Genomic DNA, 13,466 nt, shown 5'->3' on the forward strand with positions numbered 1-13,466 from the left:
TTGCAGCCTGTAATTTTCAGGCACTATTATGCTCTCTTGACACCATAGGAAATCTCAGTTGAATTAATTAAATCAATTAAAATAGAGGCACTGGGAGCACTCCAGCAATAAAAAGAGAGGAGGCTCACTATCTTGTGAGCAGACGCTCTGCTGTTGTTTGCAGATGTCTTGTTTATTCCTGTGAAGAGATTTTAAATGTCTTCAGTCTCGACATACTCTTTAACTACTGCCAGTATTGTAGCTCGTACGCACATGTGCATATCTTTATTTTCTGTGCCTCACACTGGTGTATGTGATTTTGGCTGTCTGTCCATGACCCTGATACTGAGGTTGTAAATGACAAGCTAACAATGGATATTATAATACCAACAATATCCTGTAGTGTTGCTTCCAAACATAATCACCATTGTTTCAGGACATTTCATTTGCAACCTTCAGTTCCGGAGTAGATTCATTTTCAATTAAATGAGCTGAAAATGTAAATAGAAACTGCAAATTGCTTGTGAATGAATTCTTACTTATTTCAAAACAGGTGGATGTGACAACCTTCTCACGCCAATTTTTTTATTTTTTTTTCATTATTTGAGTTCTGGGAAAAATCCACTCTGATTTTAGTTAATTGAATCTTGGCCCAGAGTGTAACACTGTAATAAAACTTGTTTTAATGTACAAAATCATATTTTTATTTGTTGTAGGTTTTCTTACTCTCACCATTTGATACCATATGTGTAGATGAATGGATGTGTGATTTATTGTTTGTAGGTATGACAGTATGAAGGACTAAAAATCAGAAATCATAAAACATAACAAAAAGCAAAACTTATTTGGACAATAAAAATACATACAGTTTAAAGAAAATGCCTGGAGTGTAAACCTAATGCCAGAGTTGTATGCATGAGTGTGAAACAAACAAGAAACAGGCCTGAAGACACACAATGAAAGCAGTTACATCTGTGATCTAAACCAAGTGCAGCATCTTTCGAAAAATAAAAATATTTTGAGAGAAACAGTGCAAGAAATAACAAGCTTGGCAGGTGATTTGAAACTAGTGGATTTTCTTGGATCCAGCAGACTCATGGGTGTTAACACGGCATTTCGACTTAAAATACCAGCAAAAAAAGCTGAATGCAAGGTCACACTCGCTAAGCTTGTGTATTTGTTGCAATGAGGTTCCAGCATCAATAAGCAGGATGTAACTTACTCTCTGCACACGAGGTATTTCTTAAACAATGGAGGGACTCCAGGGGGCAATAACTGGAGACAACAATAATTGTGCATGTTGTCTTCATACAATATCAGTTTGTCCTCTGCCTTAAATGACCAATTCCCAAACAGATCACACATACGCTGTGAACTCTTTAAAAAGGTGTGTTGAAAAAAGATCACGTGCATCAGATGTGTTCAAAGATGATGCGTGATGATGTGAGTGGTTGTGGAAACACATCTTTTTAAAGAGATTTAAACAGTCACATGTTGTTTCTGAAAGCTTACACTGTCTGCTACTACAAGTGATTGACTGAAAAACGGAGATACCTTACTAATCTTTGTGTACTATTTAGCACACCCGAAAACCGAAAAGAACTGTACAGTATCCCAGAATATATATATATATATAGTTTAATGCCTGGAAATAAAAGCAGCAGTGTGGCACAAGTGTTTCAGTGGGACCACACTGCATGTTATGGATATGAACCTTTCTTATTACAGTAGTAACAGTATTCAGTATGAGCTTTCAGAAACAGCCACTGCTCTAAAAATGACAACAAAGTGGTGTCATTATGTGACACTATAAGCTCGGAGGTCCACAGGTAAACTGATCCCAACTTTCTGGTTGGCTAGCATGTTGTCATGGCAACTGAATAAACAACGATATAGCATGTGGTCACACCTTCTGCTAACAGGGAGTGTGAAATATAAATGTGTATATACAAACACTCTGTAACCCTGTATTTAGTCATTTTGTCGTCTTTTTAAAGATAGAAGTTCTGAATAAAATTCTCTTTTTTTGAATGACTCATTTTTCAAACCCATTTCAGACCCAAAAATTATTCATTTTTTTTCATAACCCAGTCAGAAAAACACACTAGTGCAAAATTTGTGCGGTTTAAGAGTTTATATAAAGTTTATGTTTTGGGGTCCCCAGCAGCAGTGGTTTGGGAAGTCCCATGGGGCCACTGGGTTTTTGAACATGGAGTCTGTTCATCAATATCTTCACTGAAGAAAAATGCCAGAAGAGACAATCAGAGACAACTATTTGCCTCTGTTTCCATAGCAACCCGTCCTTGTCTCTCTCTCTTTTTCAGCATGACTGACAGCGATGTCTATCTGTCCATTTTGTCTGTGTCCATCTATCTAATTCCTGCCAGTCAACCAGTCTGTCTATTAATCTGTTCATCTATTTCTGATTTTGTGGCTGAAGAGTACGCTGTAGAAAAAAAAAAATCGGTCTTCACTTGACTGATAATCCCGACCACAGTTACGAGAAGACAAATCATTTCCTGGATTTGGCCACAGCTGATTGCAGCAGTCGACGATCTTGACAGCTTATTGCCTCCAGGCTTTCACTTGTTCAGTCACCAAGCACAGATTCCTGGCTAGTCCAAGAACAAGAACCAGTTTTCTGATTCTTTGATTGTGTTAGACAGGCCTCTGGAAACCAATCCACTGTGCACACCAGCCTGGCAACTCAGATGTCTGGTTGTCTGGTTCAGCATAGTCTGCCTAGTGCTAGTGTAAAGTATCGTATATAGGACTGATATTTAGGTTTGTAGTATTTCTATAGAATATTTGAAAATGTCCATATCTAGAACTAGTTTGCAGGTTCTCAAACCTAACCTGGGAAAAAAATATCATTTGCAAATGCTTTTGCATTTGGTGTGTTTTAGCCTAATTAGTCACCAAATACTGTAGGTAGACAATACAGTAAGTGGTAAAGAAAATGAATACAATCACAGTCAACCTGTTAAAAATCAAACAACTCAGTTTATCTAACTCTGTGATTGTCCAGCTATATTTAACTTAACTCATTATCCAAGTAGGCTAAAACAAACATTTTAAATGTATCTGCAACTGTTATTAGACCCTGGCTTATCTAGCACTAGTCCACCACTCCTAGTACAGGATGAAGAGTATCATTTTCCTTAAAGGAAGTTGTCTGACTGGACTTGTCACTGCATTGACTGCATTTGGTTGTCAACTTCACGGCAATTTGTAGCAATATCAGATTCCACCAAAGCAGACTCTGTAAGCTGTCATTATGTCTGAGAGTCCAGTCCTGTCATGTCCAGTGTAACGGAAGTCCAGTGGGAGGATTTTGGTCCAGCACCAATGATGGTTTTTGTGTTGACATATCAGAACCATTCAATTACTATTCAATGTCTGGAGGGGGTCATAGGGTGGAATAGTCTATGTGCTTCCCCTGAGGGTAGAACCTCACATCGGTCAAACCCATGTCTGGCCTGCAGAAGGGGAGTTAGAAAGCCTATACCACTGTGCAAATTTGGCATGGAGTATGGGGTCTCTATGGGGGGTAAACCACAATTCAGGTTGTAGGGAGTGTATCCTAGGGCCATGTGACTTTCCATAAGGAGGTTGGGGTCAAATTTTTCAAAGTCAACTGACACTGGCTGTTGATTTGGAAGTTGTACAATCCTTCTGTATTTTTCCTGGATGCCTTAGTAGCAACAGTGCTAAAGCACTGAGCTTCTGAACAACACATTTAATGTTGTTTGATGATGTCATTGCCTGAACCCTCATTTACTGATTCCAACTTATTTAGGAGGTGGAGCAGAGCTGTATTACTTTGCAGATTATGCTGACAGAGGACCAGCATGCTGCAACACAGGTTGCTCATGGTGTTGAGTCCAAATCATAAGTTTGTTTTTTTCTTCTCTGTTTGGTTAAACCACACCCCAGACCTGCACCAGGGAGGACGGACTGAACCACTGTATAGGTAGTGGCAGCTTTGTTGGACTATACCACAGTGCAGACTGTATTGAGTGTGGTATCGAATCTGACTGCTTTAGCCTCGGTAGGCTTCATGTTGGTGTCGTACATTGGGTTTTCAAATGATGCTTGGCCATTGGAGCTTTCATGGCCGACATAGCCATTGAACTGGACCTTGGGACGTGTCCTGAAAAACAAAATGAGAAGAAAATAATAGTGTTTATTGCAGATATTTTGTTTCACATAGATATATTTGCAAAATTGTACTTAAGAAATCTAAGAGTCTAGAAAAAAAGAAAACACAGTACAACCAAAAATGTGTAAGCCTTTGAAACACAGAATGACCTGTAAACCACAATCTCAGATATTTTCGGACAGTGAAATCAAATCTGCGGATGTCCTTGTTTTGTTTTTTTTTTTAAGATTTTTTTTTGGCCTTTTTAAGCTTTATTTTGATAGAATAGCTGAAGAGTGACAGGAAATGTGGGGGGAGAGAGATGGGGAACGACACGCGGGAAAGAGTCACAGGTCGGATTCGAACCCAGGGCTTCCGCAGCAAGGACTGAGCCATATGTATTAGTTGTCAACAAGGACACAAGAATGACAAGGTCACTTTTATCTCTTCGATTCTAGTAGCCCAGCACACTGGTGAAAACATCTGAGCCTCTAGCAGCTAAAGATCCATACATTCATAATTCAGTACATGGCACAGTTGGGCTTATGTGTAGGAACAGGAGTTCTACGGTTAAGGCCAAAGAAAAAGGCTGTCTGATGGCAAGGTAAATATTCTTAATATAGGGTACACTTTAACAGATATTGTTTTTTTTTTTTAGCTGGGCCTTTCTTTATGTGGCTCAGATATGTTTTAATGTTGACCCTGTCAACAGCAGTGCATAACTTCTGTTCCGGGATCCCTATTTGTTTCTTGAAACTGACCGCCGTCCACTGTATTTAATATGCTGACTATAGTTAAGTACCTCAAACAAACCCCACTGTAAAATACACATACATTTTATTTAAATGTGCAAACGTAGCAAAAACAAAAAAATACAAATTGCAGGGAAAGTTATGTCAGGAGCAAAATGAACTGCCTGCTTCAGTGGTTTGGCTGCCCAGTGTCCATCTGCTGCTCTGATGTTGGTGTGTCTGCATGTATACAACCTGTCACCATCCTGTGAAATGGTACCCAGTGGTTTTAGCTCAAAATATTCTATTATTGCTCAAATGAGGATCTTAAGAAATTTACTGCACAGTTTCAAACAGACACACAGTGAAATATAACTACCCCTTCCTAATTTGTCTGTTTGTCGCAGATTACATTTTTGGATAATCAGGTCCTATAATCCAGTTAGATATAATCACTTACTCCCAAACCCTCTGGAACTATTAGCAGGGAGGAGTGCTGCAGCTGAAACGCTGTTTGACTCTGACCTCATTAAGAGTGTGTGTACGTGTGTGTGTGTGTGTGTGTGTGTGTGTGTATTTGTGTGCGCACTAGTAGAAATCCAACCCTGGGGAGCTACTAAGCCTACCCTACATGCTCAACCCATTACTTTACAAAACTGCACACCAACACACACCGCAGACCTCCCTGTGTGGCAGTAGTTCAAATTGCTGCACTAGTTTCTGGTTGTGGTTGTAGGTACAATAGTTCAATTTTATTGGTGGAATGAATAACAGTACACATAATTGCTTTGACAGTATTATAGATACTGTACAGACGTGGGCCAAAGCAGGAGGAAAATGCAGTGTACACACTCACAACTTGCAAACAGAAATATACATATTGTGTCACTTGGACCAGTTAGTCAGATTCTGTATTTGCTCTTGATGACATTATGCTGACAGAGAGATGACAATGAGATCAAAGACAAAATAAAATGTACTCTGTCTATCTTCAAATGACTGCTGTTTTGACATAGTAGGGCTGCACTGCTTTTTATACTATGAGTATAAATACCACCCAAATTACTTTTAGCTGATATGAGACTCCTTGCTTCATTTCCCTCTGAATTAATGTTCTTTTTTTTTTTTTTTTTTAACTTTTTCAGTAATACAAAATTGTGTCAGACAAAGTACATAATTCAGAAAATTAGAACTTCATATTTTGGTCAATTGCGCAGCCTTACTAAACAGCATGAAGAAAAATCTCAAAACTAAAAACAAGGGATGACGAGTTGGTACAGAGGATGTGGCGGCGGGCGGAAGTCTGGTTGCTGTTTGAGACCAGGTGAATGACAGGTGCCAGTCTTACCTGCCGCCAGGCCCCCAGGTGTCTTTTGGTCTCTCATTGTCATCTGTGTCAGCAGACAATGTCCTGCATACAACCATCAGCTTTAATATACAGCAACTAGCATTGCACACTGAAAACTGGCAGGCAGGCTGTGTAACAGAGTGTAAAGTAATGTCATGGTAGTGTTAGCAATCGTACAAAGTATGTCTCTACCTGGGCATACAGTCAGAGTATGCCCAGACTTCTCCATAACATCAATACACTATGTTACACTGCAGATACAATACTGTGGCATATAGCTACCATAAATGACAAGCCAACAGATTAATGTGTAATAATAACTACTGTTAGGTGAGTAAGATGACATTATAACATTTGAAGCGATGGAGTGCAGAAGTCAGAACATCTCTTAGATGGAGAAGAGAAGGGAACAGGAAACATTAATGATGACATTTTACCCTCAATAAAGTTCTGAATTATCTCACATCTTTAAGCACTGTCAGTCTTTTGTGAACTTTCTAGACACAATAATTAATATCTAAGGTCAGTCAGATTTAACATAGTGCGCTCTGAGTTTTAAAGCCATAATTACATTTAAAAATGTAATCTCTCCCACCAAAAAACCCCCACTTATTTTATCCACTTCAGTATATTTTAGGAGTTTTAAGAAACAAGTGTATCCATATCCTCAGTTCAGTTTGTAACTGGAAATGCATTATCATTAATGACAAAAGAAACATATTTATTGTCTTTACTACATGGGCTCTATTCACAAGTATATTATATGTCTGACTAAGTCTATTTTTAATACTTATTTTTAACTTCATATACTTCATATATCTAAATTCAACTTGGTATATAACTTGTTCATGGGGTGTGTTCAACCAGTCAAGCAAAGCATAAACTTTAACTTTAAAGATATGTTTGTCCTGTAAAACTTCCTGTAATCTGAATTACACTAGAAAAGTGGCAGTGCTTCCTGTCTACTTTCTCTACTGTCTCCAAGGCTGCACCTCTGGTCTGAAAAATTAGTAGTCGACCGCCACGCGCCCCTGCATTTACACCTTCATTAATTTAAAGCACTGTGTCTTAAAATATAGAGGGTAAGATTTGTTTTGTGGAAGGAAAATGCGAGGAAGATTACACTACTGTGCAAGAATATGAATACTAAAACATGTTTACTGATTAAAAGCAGATATTTCTACATGTATTTTGCATTTATGGACCTTTTTGTTGTGTTGTGGTTTGTTTTTCCTGTCCCAAAGAAAAAGTCCCATAAACCTACCACTTTCAAATACTTAAAGTGTAGCTAAAACACATAACTACAACAACAACAAAAAAATGTCTGTGCATTTCAGAATCACACACTAGACTCTTAGATTTGTTTTTTTTTTTAATTGATGCTATAAGGTCCAGTAAATGCCATTAAATTTGTAAAAGACCACTGTTATAGATGCAATTTATCGCTGCCAATTAAATGTAAATTACAAGAACTCATTTAAGGAGTTTTCTGAATAGAGCATTACACGCCTGACAAAATGAATCCAAAGGCACTTAAATCCTTATCTTTGGAGACATTTATTGTTTTTTCGATTCAGCTTATGTGAACACCTAACCAGCCAGAAGAGCTCTACACCTCTCCCTAATCCTGAAAATGTAGGGTGACATTCCAGGGTTAATGAAGTTAATAAAATGCTTCTACTCCAAAGATTAAAAGTAGGACAAAATACGTGTCACTGAAATTTTTTTTGGGCTGATTTCTTACTTTGGGAAGCTTGATAAATACAGGTTCAGGTTTTGGTGGCAGCACCTCATAATGAGAGGTCCCATTTTCAAAGCATTTAACAAAAGGCAGATAGTAATGCAATGCAATGCATTCCAAAGACCAGTTTTATATTTTAATTTAGAGAGTGGGTGTGTCAAATGTATAAATAATAAATAGCTGAATTAGACAGAGCAAATCAGGGCCTAGTGGTGCAGTGAAAAAACAAAATAAAACATTCAAAGATAACCTTCAAACAGAACTAAACTAATTAAAACTCATTAAGTTATGTCTGAATAACAAAACAAATAAAGGCAGACCATTTCAACCTGGGATCAGGATGCTGTTCATGGGTGTGTTATAATTATAAAAAATTATAAAAAGTTTTTTAAACTTTTCCTATTGCTTTTAAATTAGGTCTGACTGACGATACCAAGCCTACCATTTTTCAGATAACAGGCAAAGACAAACCCCTGTTTTGTATTCTACTCGTTGTATTGCATTCTGGTTGTTTTTCTCTGATGGATTTGCGTCGAGGATATAGCTTACCTGTGCTTATAGAGGTAGAAGGCAAATCCAGACAAGATGAGGGCAAAGAAAGGGACTAAGATGGCTGCTGCAACAGAGCTGCTGTTTGTGTAGGGGCTGGGTGTTTCCATTGCCGTGGTTACAGGACCTGGGTATACAGACATAGATAAAACCACACATGTATGAACACGTGATGTGCAAACACCCTTTTGTGCATGTGTAATTGATGCTTCTTGTATTATTAGTCTGTATACTTGAGCCTTCTTGTGTTTACTCAGTAATTACATTTCTTATACACTTTTACACTACACTATATATAATAGTTTTTCTAGTTGGACTGAATATTTTCTTACCAAAATATCCCAGAATTACCTTTTTTTATGGCTGTGTTGTTTTTTGATGGTTGTTATTAGTGACAGCGTTACAGGTCAACCTACCTTGCCTCGTCAGATGGAACTTGCCAAAGTCTTTGCTGTGAATATGCCCCTGGTAGACAAAAGTCTTCTGGTCGGATTCTGCAGTAACCTGAAAAACAAAACATACAGTTTAATATGAGCACACACATGTACATGTTTTACAGCATTACAGGGTTATGTGATGAAGGCACAAAGTGCTGCAGAAACAAGTACTAATTTGACACAGAGGTAGTGTGAATGGTCCTCAACTCTGTTGACCAAAACCAACATAGGCTTACTGATTTATGTATAAAATACCATATTTGTATATGTTTTTTATGATCAAAACAATCAATCATTTAATGTCGTTTTGGTTTTATTTAGACTTAAATGCTTTGACATGAAATAGTAAACTCAAACTTTTTCTTTTACTTTTACTTTGTATGTATTGTGAATGCCTGATTTGATCCTGTCCTCTCCCCTCATCAACAGTATCTCTCCACATCCTGTACAGTGGCCTCTCTCCTGTGCCCACCTTCTCTCATCCACCGTCTCTTGTTTGGAGATTGAAGCAGCATTTTTTTACCCACAAAAATTGACAATCGAAATTTCATCTCCCAACTTTAAAAAGATTGTTTTTCAGGAATCACAACTTGGCCATTTTCAGTCTGAGCTTTCACTTTTACTGTCATTCGTGACATGATAAAATGTCTATGTGTCTCCTTCCTTTCTTACATCGGTTACCCTCCATCCCTACCTGCTACAATCTCCCCACTCAGTTCCTCCATCCCACCGTCTCTACTCAAACAGGATCAGATTTTTAATCCAATCCCCTCTTGTAGACATGATCTCCCAGGTTTAAATATCCCCTCGAACTGAGTTAAAAAGTCTAGACGGAACATGAAACCCTTTCGAGACACTTTCTATCTTTATTTGTTTCTCTCTTTGTCTTTCTTTCGAGACACTCTTACCATTCAATATTCAGATCAAATTTAATGTGGATGATTGAATACATTCATATTGTACAGAAAGAATTTAGGCACATAAAAGATTATGAAATTATGAACACACAAGAAACGTGCAATATTTCAACAATGTCAGATGTGTGGTTTTATGTGGAGCTACATGCTGCAAATATTTATTGGCCAGGCCAGTAACATCTTGGGGTCACTAGTCTTTGCTTTGCAACCTCAGTGAAAATCAGACTGTGTCTGAAATCACTCATTTGCTGCTCATTATTCTATATATTACACACTAATAGTTGACTCTAGAGTGAGCAATAAAATAAGGTTTCAGGAAGTTCTTGTAACATCGACACAACATTACAGTACAGTCATTTTTAAATCTAAAAAGTGCATTGCATTATGAGATTGCTAGCAGACACTGGTATACATGCCATGGACACAACTCTTTTCTTTCAATTGTTGGGATTCTTTATGCAATATACTGTGGATACATTTCACACTCAGCAAAGGATAAATAGTGCGCAATATAGTAAACAGAGTGCACCTAGCTAAGAAAATTGTTCCAGCACTTAACTCTCTGTAAAACCACAACTGTTTTTAGACTAAACTAGTTTTTTTTATTAATAAAATAAACTAAACATCTTGAATTACTGAGGTCTGAGGTGAGGTCAGACTAGCTGTTTCCAGTCTTTCTGTTTTGCTAAGCTAAACTAGCTACCTATATTCACAGTACAGACATAAGATTTGCTGTTAGCTGCTATTCTCACGTAACTCAGGGCAATAAAATAATAATAATAAAACCTAACTATTCCTTTAACACATCCCTTCAGTGCAGTGGATGAAGTCACAAATGGCATATTTCTATTTTTCTGCAGTCTGTAAAGAATAATATTAGAAGTAGTTGTTGGAAAAGCTGTCAGTGAGTTTGTCCAGTGAGCAGAAAAGACCACCCCAGATGACAGATGTCAATTAGATATGGCATTCTTTATAATGGCTGAAATAGTTAATTACAGGGGGTAATACAGTAAATGTATAGATATGTATTAGGATTTCTAGATTCTGTTGACTTTTCGCAACTTCAGCTAATGGTGACAATTTTATGGAATAACTTATATGTTGGTACCTTTGATATGAAAACAAAAGCTTCTTGGTAAACAGCACCATTCCTCTATTTGAAAAGATGTTAATTGGAGTTCATTGTATTTCAAAATCTGTTTTGCATAATGTGACTGAGGATTTGTCTGGAATTTCAATACACCTAGCATCATAGGTGCTGGGTGAGTAATGTGGTGTGAACGGTGCAACATCAGTGTTACAGAGCAGGTCAGTGCAATAATTCAATATTATCATTTATCAAATGATTACACGAATGAATGAACACATTAATATTGTAATTGGATTGGTTTTGATTATTATGTGCAGAAAATCTCTGTCCATTTTAAAATGCTTGATATAGAAAATAAGTTTGTCATACATATCCATCCATAGCCCAGTTGTCGTTTTTGAACTTGCTGAGGTAATGCTCTGTTGGCCCCTTCACTTGGTAGACCTTCAACAGCAGCTGGTTTTCCTCTGATTTATAGGTACCTAGATTAACAGATATACAGAAAAGTACACAGAATTAATGCCTACACGTGGTATAATTTAAATAACAGTAACTATATTATTACTATACTATTTGAGTTGGCATCTAGCAATAAAAAGAGAAAGACATTGAGGCAGAGGTACCATGGGAGGTTAACAAATGGAAATACAGACAGGTTGACTGACAGACAGAGAAAAATGAGACACCTTGACATTTTGAATTATAATACTCTATTTCCTTCATTAAGCACCTGACACATTACTGTGGAAAAAAAGTGTGATTTATCCTCCGGCTATATGTCACTACTATTGTTAACAATAGAGCCGACACAGAAAATGTTCCTGTTCAATATGACAGGTCCATGTTAAAGAAATATCATACACTGAAACTGAAATAATTTTATACTGTAACACTGAGATCCCTTGTCTATCTCACCTGCAGAAAATCTGCCATGACGCTCAGATCAAACTGAACTATTGATTGTGAATGGGAAATGTCAAAACATGCATGAGTGTCAGTGCGTCAGTCAGTCAGTTTTTCTCAGTTGTTTACTCAAGAGTGCAGCTTTACCTGTTTTGTCAACCTGCCAGTCATTTAATATGCTCCCTGTATCTCTAGTACATGTGAATAAAAAACAAAGCAATGTGATGTTGCTCATGCAATTATTTGGCACTTTAGACTGCTGGGATGACTCTCCAATCACACAACTTGCCTGGCACTTTATAACTCCCACCTGTGCAACTGCGTGATGTATTAGTTAACATATTAATGTCCAGTTTCTCTGTATGCTCTCTTGCACAAAACCACTTTTTTCTGCTTTGAAGACTGTGAATGTTTATAAAGAAATGTAATGTACTTATAGTGCAACATAAGGAATCACAGCAATTTCTTCAGAGAAATCAGTGATGCCTGTCTAATAAGTGTGAATGAAAGCTGGATTTTTATTATCCTGCAGTGTATTTACACCTACAGTAGTAATTCTGCTCGTGTTATTAACACTGCATTTTAAGCCTGCAAATCTTCAACTTCTGTGATGTGATTGCTTCTCTATTTACAGTCAGACGCTTCCATTTTATTTTCATTTAGCTGTCATTTTACTATATCCATCTATTCACTGTGTCTGCTTATCTTGTTCAGGGTCATTGTAAAGGAGAGGATGGGTATTTTCTATTTTATGTACATTTCATTACTAGTTTTAAACTCTTAAAACATTTAAATGACATAATAATAACATTTGGTATTTCGTGAAGTTACTCAGAGTAAAATGAATTAGTGTTTTCTTTGTGTTTTTTTTACCTGACAGTCTGATTGACACTCCACTGGTCTCCAGTAATGTGACGTTAACTCTACCACTGGTAGCATTGTACACAGTAACTGTAAATGTGGTGACCTGTCTCTTCCCCAGATACTCGTAAAAACCGCTCCACTCAGAGTTCGGAGAGAAGACATCCACAGGAACTGTAATGGAGACACAGAAACAAAAAAGCTTGTTTGACATATTTTTAATTAAAAGATTAAAACAGCAGCTAAATCTCCTTCTAACAATCACTGCTGCCTCAAAGCAAGTGGTTTTCTTTCGTTTCTTCGGAAGGATCAAACTTTAGCAGAATTATTGTGACCCAACCTTTGCAACTTTTCCCAGCCACAAGCTAAAATGTCTAGAAAATGGTCAGGATTTGGATTAGCCCTTTTTTGTTTGCAAAGAAACAGATATCTTCCGCTGGTTCCTTCATAATTGACTGCTCCAATGGATTAGTCTCTGCCTGTCTGAAACCCACACTTACAACTATGAGTTGTTCAAAACTTCAAAGCTTCAGTATTTTTGAAAAAAAAAAAAAAAAAAAGCACAAATTTGCTCTTTTTCTCTGGTGTTATTTTCTCTGGCTCCCTCTAAATGCATAATATTGATCATAAAATCCTACTTCAAACTTACAAGGTGCTAAATGAACGTTTTCACTGATTTATTTATTTCATCTGAGCCATTGTCCTATAAATAGGAAACTAGACTCCTGGTCCAGACATAAAGCCGTTTCAGCCAAGACTCATGACAACC

The 13,466-nt window shown here is 37.3% G+C and overlaps 1 protein-coding gene across 1 annotated transcript in view; it reads right to left on the reverse strand.

Annotated features, from left to right (window-relative positions):
- Nucleotides 1-1,630: 1,630 nt before the first annotated feature.
- The window catches only part of LOC104927904 (CUB and sushi domain-containing protein 1), a 294,884-nt gene continuing 283,048 nt past the window's right edge, over nucleotides 1,631-13,466 (reverse strand). The window contains exons 70-75 of the mRNA XM_027281351.1: nucleotides 12,710-12,871; nucleotides 11,303-11,415; nucleotides 8,906-8,993; nucleotides 8,490-8,616; nucleotides 6,200-6,262; nucleotides 1,631-4,132 (exon numbers count right to left, since the gene is read on the reverse strand). Coding sequence (XP_027137152.1) covers nucleotides 3,973-4,132; nucleotides 6,200-6,262; nucleotides 8,490-8,616; nucleotides 8,906-8,993; nucleotides 11,303-11,415; nucleotides 12,710-12,871 — 713 coding nt within the window. The 3' untranslated portion in view covers nucleotides 1,631-3,972. The remainder of the gene's footprint in view (nucleotides 4,133-6,199; nucleotides 6,263-8,489; nucleotides 8,617-8,905; nucleotides 8,994-11,302; nucleotides 11,416-12,709; nucleotides 12,872-13,466) is intronic.

The sequence above is a fragment of the Larimichthys crocea genome, chromosome VIII (genome assembly GCF_000972845.2).
Source record: "Larimichthys crocea isolate SSNF chromosome VIII, L_crocea_2.0, whole genome shotgun sequence".
NCBI classification, from domain to species: domain Eukaryota; kingdom Metazoa; phylum Chordata; class Actinopteri; family Sciaenidae; genus Larimichthys; species Larimichthys crocea.